Source organism: Quercus robur, chromosome 8, assembly GCF_932294415.1.
Source record: "Quercus robur chromosome 8, dhQueRobu3.1, whole genome shotgun sequence".
Taxonomy (NCBI): domain Eukaryota; kingdom Viridiplantae; phylum Streptophyta; class Magnoliopsida; order Fagales; family Fagaceae; genus Quercus; species Quercus robur.
The window spans coordinates 22,022,430-22,047,243 of NC_065541.1; the positions used below are offsets into that span (position 1 = coordinate 22,022,430).

Genomic DNA, 24,814 nt, shown 5'->3' on the forward strand with positions numbered 1-24,814 from the left:
AAGAAATCGTGAAAGAGAAAAAAAAAATTAAATAGAGAGCTACCACCCCTATTTTCTTCTTCTTTCTTGGAATCGCTTCGCTAGATACCAGCTTCTTCAGCTCCTAGAGCTATTCCTTTGCTTTTGTTTGTATTGCTTTTTTAGGTTTGTGAGTTAGTCATGTGAGCATTGGAAGGATTAAGTCTGTGCTTTGCTTTTTACAAAGTCTTGAGCCCCACATGATATGATGTATTATCATATCATCTTTTTTGTCCCCTGGTGCCTGGTACAAATAGATGCTTATAATTTTTTTTAATAAAAAAATGATTATTATTATTGGGTAGATATTTCATATTTGGGCTTAAGGTAAATACATTATACGTCGCTAAAATATAGATTTATAGTTTTAATTGGATTATTTTAGTTAATATTTCTATTTTGTACTAATTTAGTATATTTATTTATATTCCTCGATTTAACTTCGGTCTAATTTCAAAAACTTTGAACTTCTTTTTTTACGATTCATTCAATGGTCAAGTTTGAAAACCAGTACAAACCCACTACCAAGTAGATACACAATCTTTTAGCAAAATTTTACGATTTTATCTTTTAAACTTATCCACAATGGCACAATATAGACTACTGGACACCATTATCTTTTCCTTAAAAAAAAAAAAAAAAAAAAAAAAAAAAAAAAAAAAAAAAAACACTCTTAACATGAAATTTGACTAAACTAATTTTTTATCTTTGCAAAATTTTCAGATTCTCTTTTTAAAACTCATCCAACCTCATTATTGTTTGAAAAATGTTAATTTACAACATTTTTGCAATACTTTTGTAATAAATTCTAAGTGACAGGTTGTTATGAGTGGGAAAAAAATAATTTAAATTGTGATTTCTTGTGAAAATTGTGTAGATGTAGCACCTCTTTTACTGTTTCTATATAAAATAAAAAAATAAAAGATAAAAAAATCTCTCTTAATTATCTTTTCTTTAAAAAAAATAAAAAAAACCCATATAACTTACCTATCTCCCACTAACCCAAAAAAACCTTTTTTTTTTTTTTTTAATTTATTTTATTTTTTTCCCTTATACTATGTTTAAGTAAGGGCAAAACTTGATAAAAATACTTCTTTAACTCACACGTAAAACACAATCTACAAAATAGGACCGCACTCACAATTGGTTTTCAAATTCAGTTTGTTTCTTCCGCAATTTTCACAGTTCTCTCAAGTCTATGTTAATTTTCTTTCCACCATTATCATCATCTTTTCAATTTGCTCCTGCTCAAATTTACTCATTCTCAATGATGTGTATGTCAATGTACTCACTCTTTTCTCTTTTGATTTTCTTTTTAATTTTTTTTAAAAAAATCAACAGCTTTCTAATACTTTTTAATTACAACCACTACAACCTATCTATTGATAAGATTTTCACAATTGATTTCTATTGAATTTCGTACGTTACTATGCCTTTTCTTCATTATTTCTAAAGGCTTACGTTACTTTGTTGAATTTGGTACGTTTGCATTTCTTTGTTGCAAGGAGGGAACCTAGAACAAATTAGATTTTCTTTTGTTTTTTATGAGTTGCTCTCCAGCATTTGCTTTTTCGTATTTGGTTACGTTACATTGTTATCATTCTCTTTCCATATCATTATCTTATCTTTTGTTTTGTTTTGTTTTGTTTTTTTTGTTTTGTTTTGTTTTGTTTTGTTGGTCTGTTTGATAAGTGTTTAATATTTTCTCTAATTGATTCCATTATTTTCCCTATCACTAACATGTGGTTAGAACTAATGGAGGTATGTGCCACCCACATTCTCTCACCAATTGTTTCATATGGTTTGAATTGATGGAGGTATATTTTTGTCTCTTTTTTTGTGGTTATTGATCAGGTTTGAAATTTTTGACTAATAAATTTCAACAAACATCAAATTATGTGTTACTAGCCTTCTATTTTTACCAGCCTCTAAAGCGTGGTTATTTAATGTTTGTGATTAGAATTGTATTTACGAATTTTACGTCTTTTTGAATGTGTTCTAAGTGGTGCTCTCTCTTCCTCCTATTCTTTTTCTTCTTGATGTTTGTTAGTTTTCTTATATTTAAGCCTTAACATTTATTTTTATTCTGGTCTTTATTTTTTAGGGTGACATTTCAACAATTTTGTTAGATTGCATAGCAAACACATTGGATGAATTCAGGTGAGAGAATTTACAAAAATTATTGTATAATTAAGGAAAACATAAAGTGGAATTCAATCTTTTTTTTTTTTTTTGAGAGAGTTTTTAACTTATGGCGTCTGCTTCTGATGATAGCTCTTTCTCATCAAACCAAGACACCAATCAGTTTTTGGTGTAGGCGGGGATTGAACACCAGATCTCTTATACAACCATCAGAGACTTTACCAGTTGAATTAACTGGAACCCACAAGTGGAATTCAATCTATTAAGTGGTTGTTAAAAACTTTTTTTTTTTTAAACATCCTACCTGTGCCTATATTTATCAATTTGTGTAACACTAAATTTTCAGTTAATTGAAACGGTTAAACTTTAGATTCATTTTTCTCAATCTCATCTCTTTCCTATGAAATTTAATATTTTCATTTGTTATGCATTTCATTGCAATTCTTTTTAAAAAAGAAAATACATATTTTAAATTAGAGAATTTATTGGTGATTTAATAGTAGATGCTAACGTTGAAAAACTTTCTTAGTGAGTTTTTTTTTTTTTGGTGGCTTTTAAGCATCCTAAACTTTAGTTATTGATGTGTTCTAAGTGCCTATCTTTTAGGATACTTTATAACAACATATCTACCATTTAAAAAATTTCACAACGTGATTTTTTAGCATTTTAAACTTTAGTTTTCGTTATGTGCTAAGTGACTACCATTAAATATAACTTCATAGCTACCATTTAAAAAAAATTAAAATTAAAAAAAAAAAAAAAACAGCTGACTACGTGAGAGCCTTTTTCGCAATTGCAATTTTTGTTATGGGTGTGTACTAATTGACTACCTTTTAGGACTAAGTGGCTACCTCTTAGAATTTTGAAAAAAAATTGATAACTCTCATTTAACAGAAATGATAATTGTGAGACTCTTTCCTACAATTATGGTTAGTTTCCTATAGTTTCTTTTTTAGTGAATCCGACAAGACGCTCTATGTTGTATATCTTTTCTGTCCTTAGAAAGTTGAAAGTCTAAAAGGAATAGTTTCCATTCATTAAAATTTTGGGCTTGGGTGCAAAAAAATAATAGATGCACCAAATAAAATTACGTCACTTGATACTAAACCTAGAGAATATGTGAACTTCTCATATTGTATTATTGGTGATTTAAGAAATTGATACTATTAATTTTTTTTTTTTTTTTACTTCCACTAAGGCTTAATCCTATTTCCAGTGTGAGTTCATATATGTCCATATTAATTAAATCTAATTATTGACAACAAAAACCACAAAAAATAATTTGATTATCAAGTACTGAAGAACAACACCACCATGCAACAATAAATAATCCACACATCCAAACTCTTGACGGATACATGCCACTAATGAATGGAACTCCAGAATACTAAAAATCCTCTTAGTACCCAAGACTATAAATTGAGGTAATATCCAAGTAATCAACTTGATAGTAGGAAACAACTATCAAAACCCATGCAATTAAATTCTAAAAATAAGTAACGTAAACTAGCCTTTGAGCACGTGCTCACATACTTTTTAAACTAGCTTTTTAATTAAGTGATATAGTTTATTCTCTTTTATTAGAAGAATCATGATTAGATCCCTCCTACCTATTAGGAAGAAGTTTTCCTCTAAACCAATTCAAAAGAAACTTCCTTGAACCTACCATGTGGTGGTTGAGAAATGTCATCCTGGTGTACTTCAAATCATATACTTTTTTTTTTTTTTTTGAATCATTTGATTTATGCAAATAATACATGTGATGGTTTTATGAATTGTCACATGGGTAAAAAAGATTGTTCCAATGGCACAATATAGACTTCTAGACATTATTATCTTTTCCTTAAAAAAAAAAATTTTAAAAAAATAAATAAATAAACACTCTTAACATGAAATTTGACCGAACTAATTTTTTATCTTCGCAAAATTTCGGATTCTCTTTTTAAAACTCATCCAACCTCATTATTGTTTGAATAATGTTATATCTACAAAAACTTTTACTACACTTTCATAACAAATTCTAAGTGGCAGGTTATTATTGGTTATTATGAGTAGGCAAAAAAGTAATTTAAATTGTAAATTCACATTAGAACCAATAACAATTTACCATATAAAAGCTCTCATAACTATCTTTTTTGTAAAATAAATAAAAAATCCTCGTAACTTATTTTATCTCTCTCCCACTAACCCACAAAAACTCCACGTACTCCTCCTTTCTTAATGTTTTTTTCTTATACTATGTTTAAGTAAGGGCAAAACTTGGTAAAAATGCTTCTTTAACTCACATGTAAAACACCATCTACAAAATAGGACCACATTCAGAATTGGTTTTCAAATTCAGTTTGTTTCTTCTGCAATTCTCACAATTCTCTCAATTATGTGTTAATCTTCTTTCCACCATTATCATCATCTTTTCTATTTTCTCATGCTCAATGATATGTGTATGTTAATGTACATTGCTCTTTTCTATTTTGGATATATTTTTTAAAACAAATCAACAGCTTTCTAATACTTTTTAATCACAACCATTACAACTTGTCTATGGATGAGATTTTCACAATTGGTTTCTATTGAATTTGGTATGTTACTCTGCCTTTTCTTCATTATTTCTAAAAGCTTATATTACTCTGTTGAATTTGGTACATTTGCTTCTCTTTGCTGCAAGGAGTATTTGCTTTTATGTATTTGGTTTATATTTGGTTTCCTTGCTTTGTTATCAATATCCTTTCCATATCATAATCTTATCTTGTGTTTTTTTATTTTTTATTTTTGATGAGTGTTTAATATTTTCTCTAATTGATTCCATTATTTTCCCTATCACTAACATGTGGTTTGAACCGATGGAGGTATGTGCCACTCACATTCTCTCTTCAATTGTTTCATATGGTTTGAACCGATGGAGGTATATTTTTGTCTTTTGTCTTCTTTTCTTTTTTTTTTTTTTTTTTTCTTTTTTTTTTTTTTTTTTTGTGGTTATCGATCAAGTTTGAAATTTTTGACTAATGAATTTCAACAAACAGAAAATTATGCGTTACTAGCATTCTATTTTTACTACCTCTAAAGTGTGGTTATTTAATGTTTTGTGATTAGAATTGTATTTATGAATTTTACATCTTTTTGAATGCGTTCTAAGTGGTGCTCTCTCTTCCTCCTATTCTTTTTCTTGTTGATGTTTGTTTGTTTTCTTATATTTAAGCCTTACTCTTTATGTTATTTTGTTTTATTTTGCCTTTTTTTAAGGTTGACATTTTAACAATTTTGTTTGATTGCTTAGTAGACACATTGGATGAATTCGGGTGAGAGACTTTACAAAAATTATTGTATGATTCAAGGCTCACATAAAGTGGTAGTCAATCTATCAAGTGGTTGTTAAAAACCATCTTTTGTAAACATCTTACCTATGCCAATATTTATCAATTTGTGTAACACTAAGTTTTCAATTAATTGAAACAGTTAAACTTTAGCTTCATTTTTCTCAATCTCATCTCTTTCATATGAAATTTAATATTGTCATTTGTCATATATTGCATTGCAATTCTTTTTTAAAATGAAAATACATACTTAAAATCAGAGAATTTATTGGTGATTTAATAGTAGATGCTAAAGTTGAGATTTTTTTTTTTTTTTTTTTTTGGGGTGCTTTTTAAGCATTCTAAAATTTAGTTATGGATGTGTTCTAAGTGCCTATCTTTTAGGATACTTTATAACTACATATCTAACATTTAAAAAAAATTGACAACGTTAGTTTTTAGCATTTTAAACTTTAGTTTTTGTTTTGTGCTACGTGGCTACCATTAAATATAACTTCATAACTACCATTTAAAAAAATTTAAAAAAAAAAAAAAAAACAGTTGACAACGAGAGAGCCTTTTTAGCAATTGAAAATTTTTTTATGGATGCATGTGTAATAATTGACTACCTTCTAGGACTAAGTGGCTACCACTCAGGTTTTTTTTTTTTATTATTTTTTATTTTATTTTATTTTATTTTATTTATTTATTTTTAAATAACTTGATAACTCTCCTTTAACAAAATTGATAATTGTGAGACTCTTACCGTTACTTTTTTTAGTGAATCCCACAATATGCTCTATGAGCTGTATATCTTTTTTGTCATTAGAAAGTTCAAAATCTAAAAGGAATTGTTTCCATTCATTAAAATTTTGGGCTTGGGTTCACTATCCCTTCAGGTACAAGAGGTTTTGTCATTTATAGTGATGCTTCTCATAAGGGATTTGGTTATATGTTGATGCAAATGGGAAGGTTGTGGCTCATGCCTCTCGTCAGTTTGAAAAATTATGAGAAAAATTACCCCACTCGTGACTTGGAGTTGGCTGCAGTTGTTTTTGCTTTGAAAATTTGGAGACATTATTTGTATGGGGAAAGATGCGAGATTTTCACTGATCATAAAAGTTTAAAGTATTTCTTTACCTATAAGGAGTTAAATATGGGACAACGGAGATGGTTGGAACGGGTTAAGGATTACGATTGCTCTATTAACTATCATCCTGGTAAGGCTAATGTTGTAGCTGATGCTTTTAGTAGAAAACTTTCAAGTTTTTCAGCTGCTTTGCTAACCACTCAAAAGGAAATTATTCGGGATCTTGAAAGGATGGAGATTGAGGTTGTTATGAGCCATTCTGAGGCCTACCTGGCTAGTTTGAGTGTTCAACCAACATTGGTGGAAAGAATTAAATTTTCATAGGTTGATGACCCACATTTAAAGAAAATCATGGATGAGGTGCGTAGTGAAAAGAAATCTGAATTTTCTATCTCTGAGGATGGTGTTTTGAAATTTGGGAGTAGACTTTGTGTGCCAAATGATCCATTGATTAAAAGGAGATTCTAGAGGAGGCTCACTATTCCCCATATACAATATATTTGGATAGTACAATGATGTACCATGATCTTCGTGAAGACTTTTGGTGGAATAATATGAAAAGGGAGATTGCTCACTTTGTAGAGCAATGTTTGACTTGTCAGCAAGTTAAGATGTTGCACTGACAACCCTTGGGTTTGTTGAGATAAAATTAAAATAGATTTTGTTTTAGGATTGCCGAGGTCTCCTAAGAGTCACGATGCTAATTGGGTGATTGTGGACAGAATGACAAAATCAACTCATTTTCTCCCTATTCGGATGAACTACTCTCTTGATCAGTTAGCTCAGCTCTATGTTGATGAGATTTCATCGAGTACCTGCTTCTATTGTTTCAAATAGAGATCCAAGGTTTACTTCTCATTTTTTGGGTGGTGTACAAAAGGCCTTGGGTACTAAATTGAATTTTAGCACAACTTTCCACCCCCAGACAGATGGACAGTTTGAAAGGACTATTCAAACTTTAGAGGATATGTTGAGAGCATGTTATTTGGATTTTAAAGGGAGTTGGGCTAGTCACTTACCTTTGGTGGAGTATGTTTATAATAATAGTTACCATTTAAGTATTAGAGCAACACCATATGAGGCTTTGTATGGGAAAAAGTGTAGATCCCCAATTTTTTGGGATGATGTTGGAGAACGAAAAATCTTGGGGCCAGAGATTATTCAGAGGACTTGTGAAAAGGTAAATCAGATTTGTGATAGACTAGGAGCATCCCAAAGTAGACAGAAAAGCTACTATGACATTAAAAGGAAGGCTTTGGAACTTGAAATTGGAGATAAAGTTTTCCTATGGGTTGCACCAATGAAAGGAGTAATGAGATTTGGTAAAATGGATAATGAGATTTGGTAAGAAGGGTAAGTTAAACCCTAGGTTTGTAAGGCCTTTTGAGGTCTTGGAGAGAGTGGATGAAGTTGCATATAGAATTGCCCTACCACCGGCCCTGTCAAGAATTCATAATGTCTTCCATGAGTCTATATTAAGGAAATACATTCCTGACTCTTCACATGTTTTGAGCTATGAGCCTCTTTAGATTAGAGATGATTTATCATATGGAGAAGTTCCGGTAGAGATTTTGGATCGTAAGGAGCAAGTCTTATGCAATAGAACAATATCTTGGGTAAAGGTGTTTTGGAAGAATCATTCAGTGAAAGAGACATCTTAAGAGCCTGAGGATGTTATGTTGTCATGATACCCAAACCTTTTTCAGGATTAAGGTATGTAAAATTTTGAGGACGAAATTTTTATAAAAGGGGAAAAATGTAACGTCCCAATCACCAAAAAAAAAAAAAAAATGAAAGTCACATTTTTAATGGGTCTAACATGCCTCTCCCAACTACCCCACCTAACCCCACTCCCCACCACTCATTTTCACTTATCTCTTACTCTCTTTGACCGGCTCCTCACTTCTCCTTACTTCTCTTTTCTTTCTTTTTCTTCTTTTGCATTTTCGGTAGAACACTCCTCTTCACTCCTTCAAACTCTCCCACTGGTACCTCCATGCCACCATCTCCACCATCATTTTCCCGGCAATGTCACCGGAAAATCCTTAGGAACCTCTAAGCATCTTCATCTTTTATTTGAGGTAAAATTTCTAATCCTTTTGGTGAGTTTTATATTTTGCTTAAGGTTATATTTTTATCTAAGCTTTAATAATGATACTTTATGTGATTTTTGAGTATTGGAAGTGATATTTATGTGTTTATATGTATGAGTTTTGTATTGGTGGAATTATTTGAGGAGTGGGTATATGGTTTGTGCTAATGATGACTACCTAAGGTTTATTTATGGTAGAAAATTTAGGGGTTTTAAGTTAGAACATGTGATGGTTGGTAAATCAAATTTTCCATTGCCATTGGGTTTATTTGGAGTTAGTTGAAGTTCTAAATTTCTTGTCTTGGAGGATATTTTGATTTTTCTTACATGGGTCTCTTGATGATGTTGTGTAAATCTTATGGAAGCTAGTCATAATGTTGGAGATGATATTGAATGGGCTAACTTTATAAATTGGAGTTTATGTCTTGCAAATCAATTTGTTGAGAAACTTTGGAAGTGGAATATATTATTATTGATGAGGTTAAATACTAGGCTTGCCTAATTAAGTGCTCATTTGGCAATTCCTAAATTGTAACTAGATACAATTTTAAGCTCTATGCTTATTGTGATAGGTTTACTTGATATTGTTTAGGTTCTAGCTAATCTCCTTGGAACTTGGAGAATTAGGCTTTTGCGGTTGAGAGGTAAGTAGCTTTTTAATAGGATTTTTGAAAAATAATCATGTTGCATAAATGTTGTTTTTGGGTTCGAAACGCTTTTGAAAACTACCTATGGAACCTACATTTTCCTAAAAACTATTGTGTCGTAACCTTAATATATATATATATATATATATATATATGAAAAGTGCATCATATTTGGTATTGCATTTGGGGAAATGCATGAATTGTTGACATGGAAAAATGAGCATCTTTTATTTAATATTTGATAAGGAAATCATGAATTTTATGGTATATTAGAAAATTTAAAGATGCTTATCTTGTCTTGTTACGTGGGAAATTGATAGAAGATCTTTTGACAAGAACGAAGTTGAAAATCTTATAAACCTTGTGGAAGTTAGATTATTTAAGGTTTTCTGAAACTACCTGGATATAAATTATGCGTTTTAAAGTATATGTAACCTGTGAGTTTTGTGTTGTTTTAGCCCTATGCCATGTGTGATTTCCCGGTGATCACCCGATTTGGTTTCCGTAGTTTTTGTGACAATGGAATCAGATTTAGGTCAGTACTCTTTCACTTTGGATGATGCGTTCTTCCCTGCTGCCTATGGGAGGAAGAGGTTCCTTGATTGTGTGTGGGTGAGGCTGCTGCTCATGGGGCCAAGAGACCACATGCAAGAGATGTTCTATTTGACGTGCTCTCTCTACTGCCCATAGGGGGAGAGGAAAACCTTGAGGGTATGAGTGAGGCTCCTGTCCATGGGACCAAGAGTCTGCATACCAGAGAGGACAATATCATGCCAGTTGTGAATGGGTGGATCCCCTGACCGGTCTATGTGATAGTGTGGTATATTTGTGATAAATTACTGTATGTTAGATTTTATGACTTTGGAAATTATATTGTTAGTGCTCACAGATCATAGTATATAGTTTCAAGGTATTTACTTTGAGAAACTTTGTATTTCGTTATTTAATCATTCTTGTCATATTATTATTATTGAAGATGAAACTTGCATTTCCCCCACCCCCATTAATTATGCTACTTACTAGGCGTTAGTTCATCCCACTCTCTAACAGTTTTTCAGATTTATTAGCTATGCCTTGGGTATAGAGCTTAATTCTTTGGTGATGATTAGAGTGCTATGTTAAATTTGGAGACTTCTACTGTAAATGGTTGGTGACTTGATCTTCCTATGTTCAACGAGACCTTAATTAATTCTATTGGAGGTGGGTCACTTGAGGTTTGTTAGCCTTTGGCGTAGTTGGCCTAGACTCGATGTTAAAGTCCTTATTGTTGATAAGATTGTGACATTTTGTAATTTAATCAAAGTTTTGTAATATATTCATGTTTTATGTGGAGGCACATGATTTTTAGTTATTGTTCGTAAATGTGTTATAGAGCTCTGACTTGTAATGTGGAGATTTTAGTATGGTTGTATATTCTTATCCTTCGGAAAAGAAAGGAAAATAATGATCTCCTATAGTTTGATTTGCCGAAAAGGAAAAATCTACAGGTACCCTTGGGATGTTTTTCTCATGTTTTGGATCCTTTTGGGTTTGGGGCATGACATTCTCAAACTGTATTCTTGGTGATTTAAGAAATTAAGACTATTAATTTTTTTTTAAGCCTTAATCCTATTTCTAGTGTGAGTTCATATATGTCCATATTACAAAAGAAATTACGGCTTTGTGAAAATTAATTAAATCTGATTATCGACAACAAAAACCACAACAAATAATCTAATTATCAAGTAGTGAAGAACAACACCACCATGCAACAATAAATAATCCACACATCCAAACTCTTGACAGATAATGCCACTAATGCATGGAGCTCCAGAACACTAAAAATCCTCATAGTACCCAAGACTATAAATTGAGGTAATATCCAAGTAATCAACCTGATAATAGGAAACAACTATCAAAACCCATGCAATTAAATTCTAAAAAATAAGTAACGTAAACTAGCCTTTAGCACATGCTTACATGCCAACTTAGAGGGTCTCTATTTTTTTATAGGTAAATGTTAATAATTTACATCTATTATAAATTATTCAACTTTTATTACTCTATTTTAATAGAAAATATATAATTTGTCAAACTATTACTACATTTAATTGTTACTTCTTAGTAAAGATTATGTTTAATAAAACATTGATTTTTTTGCTATGAGCTTTTTAATTAAGGGATATAGTTTATTCTCTTTTATTAGAAGAATCATGATTAGATTCCTCCTCCCTATTAGGAAGACGTTTTCCTCTAAACTAGTTCAAAAGAAACTTCCTTGAACCTACCATGTGGCGGTTGAGAAATGTCATCCTGGTGTACTTTTAAATCATATACTTTTTTTTTATGAGTCATTTGATTTGTGTAAATAATGCATGTGATGGTTTTATGAATCGTCACATGGGTAGAGAAGATAGTTCCAAACTTATGTGGAGTAAAGCTTTGTCCTCCCTATTATTGTAAACACTGATCAAGACAAAAAAAATAAATAAATAAATACAACTTTCCCTTTTTACAAAGAGAATGTATTACTTTATTTCTTTACTTGTATTATTTAAAACAATAACGAGAACAATAACCTGGTATTTTTTTTTTTAAAGATTTACAAACACAAATCTCTAGACCGTTTCAGTTATAATTTAAATACAAACACTTTGTTTCAAGCTTAACTCAATATGTTAGAAGGGAATTCTAAAATTACGTAGTAATAACTATTCATTATATAATATAAGTTTATGAGTAAAATAGAGCAAAATACGAAACTTCAACTAATTTTAATAGTAAAATTTGGGCAAAAATACTATTTACATGTAAGGATCACTGTCAATTTAGTTTATATATTTTGGCTATAGTCAATTTAATTGATATTATTTTCAACTTATTGTTAATTTGTAAGTTAAAAATATCTTAGTTTTTTTTTGGAACGAAAAAAAAAAATATCTTAGTTCAAATTGACTGCAACCGTAATAATACCATAATAATATAAGATAAGGACTAAAATAATAGTGAAATTTTGGCCAAAATTTTGAATCGCTTTTTTCGAGTTAGATCGAGCAATAAAAGCGTGGACAAAAGCTCCAGCTCCTGAAGTTACCTTTTCGGCTTCCGTCCATCCCAATTCCCAACAACTTCACCTCGCTCCAGAAAAGCAAACCCTAGCTCTAGCTCCAGCTCCAGCTCCAGCAAAGTCTTCTAATGGAACCCGAAGGATCAACTAAGTCAAAACGCAAGAGAAAGAGAGTGGAACTGGAAGTCTCTCCCGAAGAACACGAACACGAACACGCAGACGCAGCGGTGGACAGGATCAGTAATCTTCCAGACTCTATTCTGTGCCACATCCTTTCCTTCCTTCCAACCAAAGAAGCCGTCGCCACAAGCATTTTGTCTAGCAGTTGGAAGCCCCTCTGGACTCTGGTCCCAGCACTCGACCTCGACACTCAATTATCGGTCAGCCAGAGCCAGTGTTTGGATAGTAATAATCGCACGCAATCGGTAAGCTTTTTTACACATATCGTTTCCAGAGTTTTGGCTCTAAACAAAGCACCAGTCCTCCGAGATTTTTGCCTCACATGCCATTCTCGTTGTGACCCTTTACATCTTGAAACTTGGATCCTCACGGCCATAGCGCGTGATGTCCAGCAACTCCAACTTGACATTTGCCTTGATGGGTTTATCAAGGACGAATTTTACAGTGGGGAACTTTTCGTGTTGCCCCAAAGCTTTTTTTCCTGCAAAACAGTAGTGATTCTGGAATTATGGAATGGAATTGCGGTTGATCCTCCTTCATCCTTTGAATTCCCGAGCCTAAAGGATCTGCGTCTGGTTCACGTTTTTTTTCGCAATGGTGACTGTGTCCAAAGGCTCCTCAGTGGCTGCCCAGTCCTCCAAGATTTAAAACTTTGCAGTGATAGTCGGAGCGGTCTAATCAGATTTGACATAAGGGTACCTACGCTGAAATATTTATGTCTCCAATTTCTAACCTTTGAACCCAGCCTTCCTGATTACAAACTTGCGATATGCGCCCCAGCTCTTGAGTGCTTCCATTTTGATGGCGATTTGCGCCACGTCGTTTTTCTTGAAAAACTAGCCAATTTAGTTGAAGCAGGTGTATGGATTCATCCATTTATATGTACTAGGGAGGCATGGACAAAAGGATATCAGATAGGTTATGGGGATAGGGTATTCAGGCTTCTTAAAGCACTAAATAAGGCTAAATCCCTTACATTATATCCCGGTAAAAAACAGGTTAGAGTCCTTCACATTTTCTCATGTTTTCTTTGTTTTTAGTTGATGAATATTGTTATGACTATATGCCTCAATTTCATGATCTATTAAATTGATAAAAATTTCTAGAACAAGATTTGATGTTGTTGTGTACATAATCTTGCCATGCAGTGCGTCGACTTTGGTTCTATTTATCCTTCCAGGTTCAAAAATTTGGTCCGATTGAACTTTACACTTCAAAAATCTAACTGGCATGTGCTACAAGCCTTGCTACGAGTGAGTCCTAATTTAGAAGTTCTTGTGATTGATAAGGTTAGTTAACTTAATCAGAGATTTCCCTTGAAGTATAATAATATTTATAGTCTACTGAATCTTTTTAATTAATGAACTTTGATGCCTTCAGCTTTATAGCAGAACAAACCAGTTATGCTCGATGGAGCCATTCGATGGTCCTGGTTATGTATCATCACAACTTACAACTTTTAGATTTAATCAGTATAAAGGATCAAAATATGAAGTTGAATTTGTAAAATATATTCTGAAGGAGGCAAGGGTTTTGAAGACGGCAACAATTAGTGTTTGTGATACTGCATTAAAGGAAAGTGTCATTGAGGAATTATCAAAATTCCCAAGGTCCTCAACGACATGTCTACTTACAGTTGAGGTTCAGCATTGAGGATGCCAGCACTTATTATGACTGAGGTATACTAAATTTGAAGGTACGTTACAAATATCTGCGCTTATAATATACCACTTTAGGAGGTAAATTGTAAATAATTGAGCATTTGTATTGAAAGTGGTAGCTCAAAAATTATTCTTTCAAAGTGTCTGTCTTAGGTAAGTTTTTATTAATCAATATTCACCAGTGTCTGTCTTAGGTAAAATAGCTCACTGTCCTTTTCAAACATGGCACATATATAACTAGTCATGACCGTGTTACAAGTTCCATTTGCCTTATGTAATGTGTATAAGCTACATATGCAGCAATGACCTACATTCTGTACTTCCATAGGGATTAAATGTAGTAAGATGAACTTCTTGTGAGGAAGAAATTATAATGTTAGATCTTAGAGTCAAATCTCTTCTGGAGCTTTAGCCATATTATTGGTTGTATTTGTTAAATAATTGCAATTTCTTTGATTATTAATGAACAGTTGGATTCTTGGGGAAAAGGTTCTTGAGATACCATTTTTGAGATGTTTAAACTTTAAAAAGCACTTTAAACACAACTGTAAAGTTTTTATGTTTCTATACAAATAGGATAAGTCGTTCTAAGGCTTCTAAATGCATAGTATAAAAGAGCATCATATCAATTCTACTCAATTTTGGCTAAAGTATTTGTTGGCCAACACCTAAAAATCCTTTCAATCTTGTTTATTAGATGGCATACTCTTATTCATTGATGCTTCTTGCCCACCCCCTTGTCCATCTCCACTTTTTCCTCTTTATTCATGCCACAAGTTCTCAACGTATAGAAGTTACTACATTAAAAGTCGAGTTACTTCCATTTTTATTGTAATAAAAACAAATGATATATTTAGAGAAAGTGCTTCTTTAATAGATAGGAAAAGTACACAAAATCCCATGTGGTTTCTCACACTCTAGAGTTTTGAGTGTAACACTTAACACTCGTCTCGTATTGTTTTATGTTCAATAGTTAAACATCCATGAAAATATATAGTGAGCTGCTAATGCGATGACACATGTAAATATTTACAACTGCATTTTCACATCAAATGGTGGTTGTGTGTTACACTAAAAAACCCTATGGGGATTAAGGGTTACAAATTTACAGTTTACACACAAATAATACCACATGGAATTACTTTATCACACTAAGAAAAAGAACAACAAAGTCTTAGTGCTAAATTTTTGGGGTTGGTTTTGGATTTTCAATAGATTAGTATGAGATTTGTTGGAGTGGGTTGTGTTTTAAACACTTAGCCTTATGTTTTGTGTCTCACATTGGTTAGAGATGAGTCTTCTTGTATATTTGTAAACAATTGCACAACTTAAGTAGCAACTTGGAATATAATGGGCTAGTTGTGGGCTTGGGCTGGGATTTGTTATATCTTTCTTGGGCCTTATCTTTTACTCTTTCTTTCTTTTAGCCCAAATTTGGTTTGTCCGTATTGCCTCTCTTCTTCTATTCAGCTCTTATTTTTCTGCTCTTCTCCACAAAAATTTCAGCTTCTAATTTTTGGTTTTAAGCAAAGGTAAGTAAGGTTGTTCTCGGTTCTTCTTTCTTGGGTGTGCGTCCAATTTGAAGAAATTACTATAGTCTAATCTTGAGGAGTTATTCGGCCAAAAGAGCCATTTGTACCGAGTTTTACTTTGGGTGGCACAAATCTACCTTTAAGGACAATACTATTTGCGTGATTCTATAGTTTGTGAGATCTCTCTAACTTTAACTATCTATTTTTATCATTGCTAATTTTTTAGGGTTTATATTGTTGAATCAAAACCTGTTTATTTAGCCATATTTTCCAACAAGTTTATCACATATATTCTTTTCCTTTATTCTATGCTATCTGAAGGCATAGTCTCCTTTACTTCATCAATTGACATGTTCCTTTTAACTATTGGCTTAAAAACATCTAATGATGTTAGCAAGCTTTCATGGTCTTTCTTGGCCTGCTCTACTTCTTTGTTAATTACAGTTAGATAAACTCTTTTTTAGTTATTGATTATGTTCAACATCTTCACTATTGCAAGTTCTCATGATCACGTATGCCTACCAGTCTCTTATTGGGGTCTGCTATCTCATCACATTGGTGTTGTGTAGGTTGTTACTACTCTAGCTTGTTTCTAAGGTTTTTTGGACAGAGGATTCCCCTGACTAGTATTGGTGTTAATTTTCTACGATGTATAATTTTGTATCAATAAGAATATGGTTATCCTGTTCAGCAACGTTGGAAGTTTCTTGTTGTGTGATGAGATACATATTAGGATGATGTGGCCATGGTTAATATCCATAATACATAATGCACAATACCATTTTGCATTTGCTTGTAGCTGATGGTTGTTTTATTCTTTTTCAAATGAGTGTTTCCAAAAATGTACTTTGTTTTCATTTATACTTTTATGTAGCTAAATCATTACAATCTTGCCCTGCAGATAATCAACAGAACTGGGGTATGGAGTTTATGGTCTCTTTATAATCTACAAGCACAGCTGGTCAATATCAATAAAATATGTGTCAATGAAATTGTATGTTTGTTTTCTCTCTTACTGAGAAAAGAATTAAAAAAGACTTATATTAGCATTAGTATTAGTCTCAAGTGGAACAACTTTATTACTAATAATGTATGTAGAATGTTTGCAGTATCCATGCCGAAGTTACCTTTGATCATATGTGTTCCAAGTAGGCTAGTTGAATATTGTGCTTGTACAAATTTGCTGAACATATCATCTAAACTTTCAGGGGAGCGTAAAAGCTTCCCATGTTTTATTAGATACTTGATGCAGATGTAAAAGTTGATGTAGAATCTAGATTGTAACAATGGCTAAAGGAATACTTTTGTGCAAATGTGCAATCACATGCGCTCAGCTCCTTAACAAGGGAACTGATTGCTCCCAAACATCATATTAACAAGGGAACTAATCACGCCACTGGCATAACTCAATCTTTTTTTTTTTTTTTTTTTTGGGAGACGGTTTTAGCCTATAGCATTTACTTCTAAGGATAGCTCTTTAACATCAAATTAAGACATCAATCGGTTCTTAGTGTAAGCGGGAATTGAAACTCAGATATTTTATTCAACCATCAGAAATATTATCAATTGAGTTAACTAGAACCCAGTGACATGACTCAATCTTACTTTAAGTGTGTGGTGGAATGTTATACCATGCATCTTTTAAATTTTCAAAATTTGTATTTTAAAGGAATGGCATCTAGAATGGGTTTGCAAGACAATCAATATATATATATATATATATATATGCATTTGTAGAAACCTAATGTAGAAAAGTATAAGATTATGCCAAATGACGCATTATATGTAAAGAGTATTGAAATATTTTCAGGTGTCACATTAGAGATAAAAAACAAATTAAATATTGACTTTTTATTTCATTTGATTCAATGTTTCAGATTTTTCATCCTTCACACATATACATAAAACTCTTCACATTTTAATTCATCATTTTCACATCTTGCACTTCTACCCTTTTATATAGGCCCTTCATGCCATACTATGTCAAATATACACAAACAAAAAATTATGTCATTTACCTTCAATCTTTCAACGACTTCTGCCTAACTCTAAAATTAATGTTTCATCTAATCCTAACTTGTATGAGTTGGCTACAACTACGAAAGGGGGGTTTGCATTTTATATTGAGTAGCAATTACGATTTTGATGTTAAGGTCGGACGTTGTAGATTTGTGGGTTTTGTAAATGATGTGAATGACTATGGGTATTTGGGATGTTTATTTTGTTTTAGAATTAAGGAAAAAGAGAAAGACATATTCTGTGTCAACTTTTATTTTGTAATGTCGTTATTTTTTTAAAATTTTATTTCTCATTACTTCAATTAAATAATTATAATAGATAAGTATGTGTAATTTATAATTGTTGTTTTTTATGATGAACTCATTACTAACAAAATTTTATAACAAATATTCTATAATACAATTACAACATTCTCCAAAACCATTTTACATAAAATATTACAACATTGTCCGTGGGAAAGCATGAAGTTCTACCAAGTAGAGCATTCTATGGAAAGAGGGTTTTTTTTTTTTTTTTTTTTTTTTTTTTTTTTTTTTTTTTTGTTTCAAGTGCCACATTAAAGATAAGAAGAAATTAAATATTGATTTTTTTTTTTTTTTTTTTTTCATTTGGTTCAATGTTTCATGACTTTTCTAATTAAAAAATATATATTATTTGTATCCTTTGTTTCAATGTTTCTAGACATTTCATCCCTCACACATACACACAAATTATTTGCATTTTAATTCATCATTTTCATCTCTTGTATCCCTACCCCTTTATATATACTTACTCATAACCCTTCATGCCATCCCATGTAAAATATATATAGACTAAAAATGATATCATTTACCTTCAATCATTCGACGACACCTATCTAGCTCTGACATTGTTGTTTCATCTAATCTTAACCTGTATGAGTTAGCTACAACCAAGGAAGGGTGACTTACGTTTTATATTGAGTGACAACAAGCATTACGATTTTGATGTTAGGGTTGAACATTGTAGATTTGTGGGTTTTTTAAATGATGTGATTGATTGTAGGTGTTCGGAATGTGTATTTTGTTTTAGAATTAGAGGTACTTTTGCTGTCGACAGATCCTCGACAACACCTCGACATATTCATTTCTGTTGAGATTTAGTGCTCGGCAGATCTCGATGGCTCCTCGATCCATCGAGATGCGCTTTTCTATATATAGCTAAGGCGCAATCCAGTTTTCATTTTCTCACTTTTCTCTCGACAGAAAATCTTTCTCTCCCTCCAAATACTCTCCTCTCACTAAAATCTCTTCACCCATTGCATTTTCAGCCTTGATCAAGCCTTAATCCTCTGGTAAGTGTTCTAAATCCTTCATTCTTCATGCATTCATGCAGTTTAGACCTAGGTTTTGGAGTTTTTGAAAAATTTTGGAGTTTTTGAGGTTTTTGTGAAATTTTTGGGTTGGGTGTTGTTTTATTGATGCTATATGATCATGCATTGCATTCCATTATCATTTTTACAATGTTTCATGCATTTAGATGTGTGCTTCATTGTTGAAAATTGTGTGCTGGTAGGTTTGGTTTGGGTTTCAACCCATAATGCAATTATTTTTAGCACGTCACATGTTCTTGCATAGTTCATGAATATGTACCCTTTCTTTTCCTTCTTTGTACTCTTTTGTGACTATGTTATGTGTCCAAAGACGAGCTTCTGTCTCATTTTTGTGAGACACCCTCCATGTGGGGTAAGCATCAAAATACCCTATGCTCGGGCTTTGCAAAAGATCCGAGATTCCTTAATATGGTGATGGCATTTGTTCTTACTCCATTGTCTCATTATAACTCCATCATAGAGCCTCGTGCTCGATTTTTGTTGTCCCTCTTAGAGGATCTTTCTATAGACTTTCCCTTTCAAGTCATTATCTCTATCATAGATGTCTATTGGGATACGATGACCTGTGATAAGCTCATTTTTCCTTCAGCTATCACACGGATCCTTTGCCATTTTTCCATCCCTATTCCTGATACTCCCTACTACACTGTCATGGGTGCCATCAGCGCAACTTCTGTTCGGTGGAGCGAGACCCAATTTCGACCAAAGTGGCCACGAACAGAGACAACTGATCCTCTGGCCTCCACCATTCCTTCCACCTCCTCTCCTTCTTCTTCAGGTGGTGGTGTGACTCTCTAGGCCATCATGGCGCAGCTTCAGCGTGTGGATGCTTGCCTTAAGACTCTTAGTGATGAGTTATATTAGGTGAACACCTGTGTCGTTCGTATTGCACGGCGACAGACTCACCTTGATAGTTTTGCCGCTTCTCCTTCTCCTTCTCTCGAGGCTTCGGTAGATGAGGACGGCGATAATGGTGCTGATGATGATGATGAGAATGAGGATGCTAGCTCTTCCAATGATGAGAAGATGATGACCTCTCAGTGACTTACCCTTTGACATTCATGACAAAAAGGGGAAGTAGTTTTGGATGATGAGAGTAGTCTTGTTGTTAGGGAGAGAGTTAGCATAGGACATTTTTTCTTAGGGGGGTGTCTATATTTTGAGGGATGTAGTGAGGATTTTATGTACTTTTTTCTTTCTTTCTCTTTAGTTACATTATCCTCTTGTACACCGGTCTTGTGACCATTTATTTTCATATATATATATATATGATGTATGTTGTTTTTCACCTATCTCTCCATATGTTGTTTTTTTTTTTTTTTTTTTTCTATCTTTATACACGTGTTTCTTTATGTATGCAATCTTTTATTTCTGTTTCACACTAAAATGCCTTGATGAGTTTTGTTTAAAGAGTTTCAAAAAGACAGGTTGTGAAAATCTATCATGCCATGAACTCTCTTCTCTTCTTGCAAAATTTTTCAAGAGTTTGTGTTAGGGTTAGATTTTATTTTATTCAACAAGTAGTTATGAGTTTAGTGATTTAAGAATTCTCTCATAATTTATTTTTTTGTTGTGGTTTTGTCATGGATTACCAAAGGGAGAGATTGTTAGGACATATGTGAGACTTGTTAGAAACACATGTTATGTAAATTGGTTAATCCTTTGACAAAACACACTTAACTTGTAATTTGGTACATCTAGAATGAGTTTAGTACTTCAAGGAACAAGAGTTCAAGTTTGGTATTGAAATCATGCAAATTTGTCCAAGAAACAAGTGAAGATATGTTGTTCATTAAAACTCGACAGATCATATCTATCAAGGTTTAATGCTGATACTCGATAGCAGCTCGACAGAAGTTGTATCTATCGAGAATTACGAAATTCAAATTTCTAGATCTGATTTCATGTATATCCATGTGTATTTGTGTATGGTTTCTTTTCTCACAACCCTAGACATATATAGGGATTATTTTAAGGGTCGTCAAAGGTTATGCAAGGTAATGCAACTTGATGCAAAGTAATTATACATGCATATTGTGATTGGAGACAATTTACCCTAGTTCATCTTCTTCTCTATAGAAGCTACTGCGTCTTTGCGCCAAGGGTTTTGTAACTAAGGAGATTCTTGATCTTCAATGTTGAATGAACTGAAAAACTTTGCAGCCAACATCTTCTTCAAGTTGGTGTGTTAGTCACGTACTGGGATCCGTGCATCATTGTTTAGTCACGTACTGGGAGCCGTGCATTGAAAGGAGAGATTGCTGCTACATTACAAGTCCAATTAGATATTGGGGTAAAGGTTCAATTGTAAGTTGGTATTAGGTACTGAGATTTCTTTTATTTATAACCGCTTGTTTTGATTATAGTGGATTCTTAGGAGTGATAACCTTAAATTCACCCATTGGAGTTTTACTTCGATAGTTTCCCCAATTCGTAAACAAATCACCTGTGTCAAATTTGATAGGTCAAAAATGAATTGACCCCTTGTGATGAATTAATTGATTAATTAGCCAAGTTTATTAATTAATCAAATTAACATGCAAATACATGGTAACACAAACAAATCACCAATTAAACTAAATGCAATGGAAAATAAATTGACACGATGATTTTTTTACAAATAACCAAAATCTACACGGAAAAAACTCCACTGTGTGATTTTAAGGTCATTACTCCCAAGAATCCACTATTATCACAACAAGCGGTTACAAGTAAAGAAATCTCAATACCTTATACCAACCTACAGTTGAACCCTTATTCCAATACCTAGTTGGACTTGTTTTGTAGTGACAATCTCTCCTTATAATGCACAGCTCCCAGTACGTGACTAACCAATTATGCGGATCCCAATACATGACTTCAATCACCAACTAGAGAAGGTTGTTGGCTACAAAGTTTTTCAGTTTATCTAGACGATGAAGATCGAGAAGATGCTTGGTCATAAAACCCTACGGTGCACAAACACAGCAACTTCTACACAAGAACGATGAACTAGGGAAAATTCTGTCTCCAATCACAATTTGCTTGAATAAATTTTGCTCAACACTTGTGCAACTTGTGTCCACTTTAACGACCCTTAAAATAATCCTTTTATATGTTTAGAGTTGTGAGAAAAAAAATCTCAAAAATACAATCACTAATTGGAGTCAAAACAAAACTAAAATTCTATTTTTCATAAACCTCAACAAATGGCTATTTGTCAAGCTGCTATCGAGCCACGGGGTTAGAACAGCTCTTCAAGCTCAATAGATGCTAGCTATTGAGCTAGTTGTCGAGCTTTAATGACAAACATTTTCTCAGCTTGAATCTTGGACAGACTTGTATGGTTTTAACACTTGATCTTAAAACAAGGTTTCTTGAAGTATTAAACGCATCCTAGATCTACCCAATTACAAGTAAAGTGCGTTTTGTCAAAAGATTAGCCAATTACATAAAAATAGTGACATATCTTCCTAACAAGTGAATCACATATGTCCTAACAAAATTTATTCTCCACTGCATTTAACCTAGTTGGTGATTTGTTTGTGCTACCACACTTATTGTATGAAATTGAATCTAATTAATTTCACTTGGCTAATTAATTTGATTAAGTTACTAAAGGGGTCAATACATTTTTGGCCTATCATTTTCTCTAATTGATTCCATTATTTTCCCTATCACTAACATGTGGTTTGAACTAATGGAGGTATGTGCCACCCACATTCTCTCTCCAATTGTTTCATATGGTTTGAATCGATGGAGGTATATTTTTGTCTCTCTTTTTTGTGATTATCGATCAATTTTGAAATTTTTGACTAATAAATTTCAACAAACATCAAATTATGCGTTAATAGCCTTCTATTTTTTATAGTCTCTAAAGTGTGGTTATTTAATGTTTGTGATTAGAATTGTATTTATGAATTTTACATCTTTTTGAATGTGTTCTAAGTGGTGCTCTCCCTTCCTCCTATTCTTTTTGTTCTTGATGTTTGTTAGTTTTCTTATATTTCAGCCTTACCCTTTATTTTTATTTTTTTTCTTTATTTTTTAGGGTGACATTTCAACAATTTTGTTAGATTGCTCAGCAGATACATTAGATGAATTCAGGTGAGAGACTATACAAAAATTATTGTATGATTCAAGGCAAACATAAAGTGGTAGTCAATCTATCAAGTGGTTGTTAAAAACCTTTTTTTTTTTTGGTAAACATCCTATCTGTGCCTATATTTATCAATTTGTGTAACACTAAATTTTCAGTTAATTCAAACAGTTAAACTTTAGCTTCATTTTTCTCAATCTCATCTCTTTCATATGAAATTTAAAATTTTCATTTGTTATGCATTTCATTGCAATTCTTTTTTAAAAATAAAATACATATTTTAAATCAGAGAATTTATTGATGATTTAATAGTAGATGCTAACGTTGAAAAACTATCTTTGTAATTTTTTTTTTTTTTTTTTTGGGTGGCTTTTTAAGCATCCTAAACTTTAGTTATGGATGTGTTCTAAGTGCCTATCTTTTAGGATACTTTATAACAACATATCTACCATTTAAAAAATTTCACAACGTGAGTTTTTAGCATTTAAACTTTAGTTTAGGTTGTGTGCTTAGTGACTACCATTAAATATAACTTCATATCTACAATTTAAAAAAATTTTAAAATTTAAAAAAAAAAAAAAAAAAAAAAAAAAAAAATTTTGACTACGTGAGAGCCTTTTTAGCCATTGCAATTTTTGTTATGGATGTGTACTAATTGACTACCTTTTAGGACTAAGTGGCTACCTCTTAGGATTTTTTAAAAACAATTGATAACTCTCATTTAACAGAAAATGATAATTTTGAGACTCTTTCCTACGATTATGGATAGTTTCCTATTGGCTTAAAAACATCTAATGATGTTAGCAAGCTTTCATGGTCTTTCTTGGCCTGCTCTACTTCTTTGTTAATCACAGTTAGATAAACTCTTTTTTAGTTATTGATTATGTTCAACATCTTCACTATTGCAAGTTCTCATGATCATGTATGCCTACCAGTCTCTTATTGGGGTCTGCTATCTCATCACATTGGTGTTGTGTAGGTTGTTACTACTCTAGCTTGCTTCTAAGGTTTTTTGGACAGAGGATGCACTTGACTAGTATTTGTGTTAATTTTCTATGATGTATAATTTTGTATCAATGACAAAGGTAGGAGAATATAGTTATCCTGTTCAGCAACGTTGGAAGTTTCTTGTTGTGTGATAAGATACATATTAGGATGATGAGGCCATGATTAATATCCATAATACATAATGCACAGCACCATTTTGCATTTGCTTGAAGCTGATGGTTGTTTTATTCTTTTTCAAATGAGTGTTTCCAAAAATGTACTTTGTTTTCTTTTATACTTTTATGCAGCTAAATCATTACAATCTTGCCCTGCAGATAATCAACAGAACTGGGGTATGGAGTTTATGGTCTCTTTACAATCTACAAGCACAGCTGGTCAATATCAATAAAATATGTGGTCAATGAAATTGTATGTTTGTTTTCTCTCTTACTGAGAAAAGAATTAAAAAGTTTTATATTAGCATTAATCTCAAGTGGAACAACTTCATTACTAGTAATGTATGTAGAATGTTTATAGTATCCATGCTGAAGTTATCCTTGATCATATATGTTCCAAGTAGGCTAGTTGAATCTTGTGCTAGTACAAATTTGCTGAGCATATCATCTAAACTTTCAAGGGAGCATAAAAGCTTCCCATGTTTTATTGTATACTTGATGAAGA

The 24,814-nt window shown here is 32.4% G+C and overlaps 2 protein-coding genes across 4 annotated transcripts; both read left to right on the forward strand.

Annotated features, from left to right (window-relative positions):
* The first annotated feature begins 8,348 nt into the window (after positions 1 to 8,348).
* Positions 8,349 to 10,648, forward strand: LOC126696049 (uncharacterized). Its single transcript, XM_050392834.1, has 3 exons — positions 8,349 to 8,621; positions 9,225 to 9,276; positions 9,788 to 10,648. Exons 1-3 carry the CDS (start codon positions 8,349 to 8,351, stop codon positions 9,967 to 9,969), a joined length of 507 nt encoding a protein of 168 aa, XP_050248791.1. The 3' UTR covers positions 9,970 to 10,648.
* Positions 10,649 to 12,207: 1,559 nt separating this feature from the next.
* On the forward strand, positions 12,208 to 24,551 carry LOC126694992 (F-box/LRR-repeat protein At3g26922-like). 3 transcript variants are annotated; one of them, XM_050391580.1, is made up of 5 exons: positions 12,208 to 13,503; positions 13,654 to 13,794; positions 13,886 to 13,942; positions 14,027 to 14,201; positions 16,600 to 16,936. In XM_050391580.1, the coding sequence occupies exons 1-4, from the start codon at positions 12,454 to 12,456 to the stop codon at positions 14,156 to 14,158; spliced, it is 1,380 nt and encodes a 459-aa protein (XP_050247537.1). In that variant the 5' UTR covers positions 12,208 to 12,453; the 3' UTR covers positions 14,159 to 14,201; positions 16,600 to 16,936. The 3 variants fall into 3 exon arrangements, with proteins under 3 accessions (XP_050247537.1, XP_050247536.1, XP_050247535.1); XM_050391579.1 differs by lacking the exon at positions 16,600 to 16,936 and adding an exon at positions 24,469 to 24,551 and having other exon boundaries at positions 13,886 to 14,201; XM_050391578.1 differs by having other exon boundaries at positions 12,212 to 13,503; positions 13,886 to 14,201.
* Positions 24,552 to 24,814: the final 263 nt, after the last annotated feature.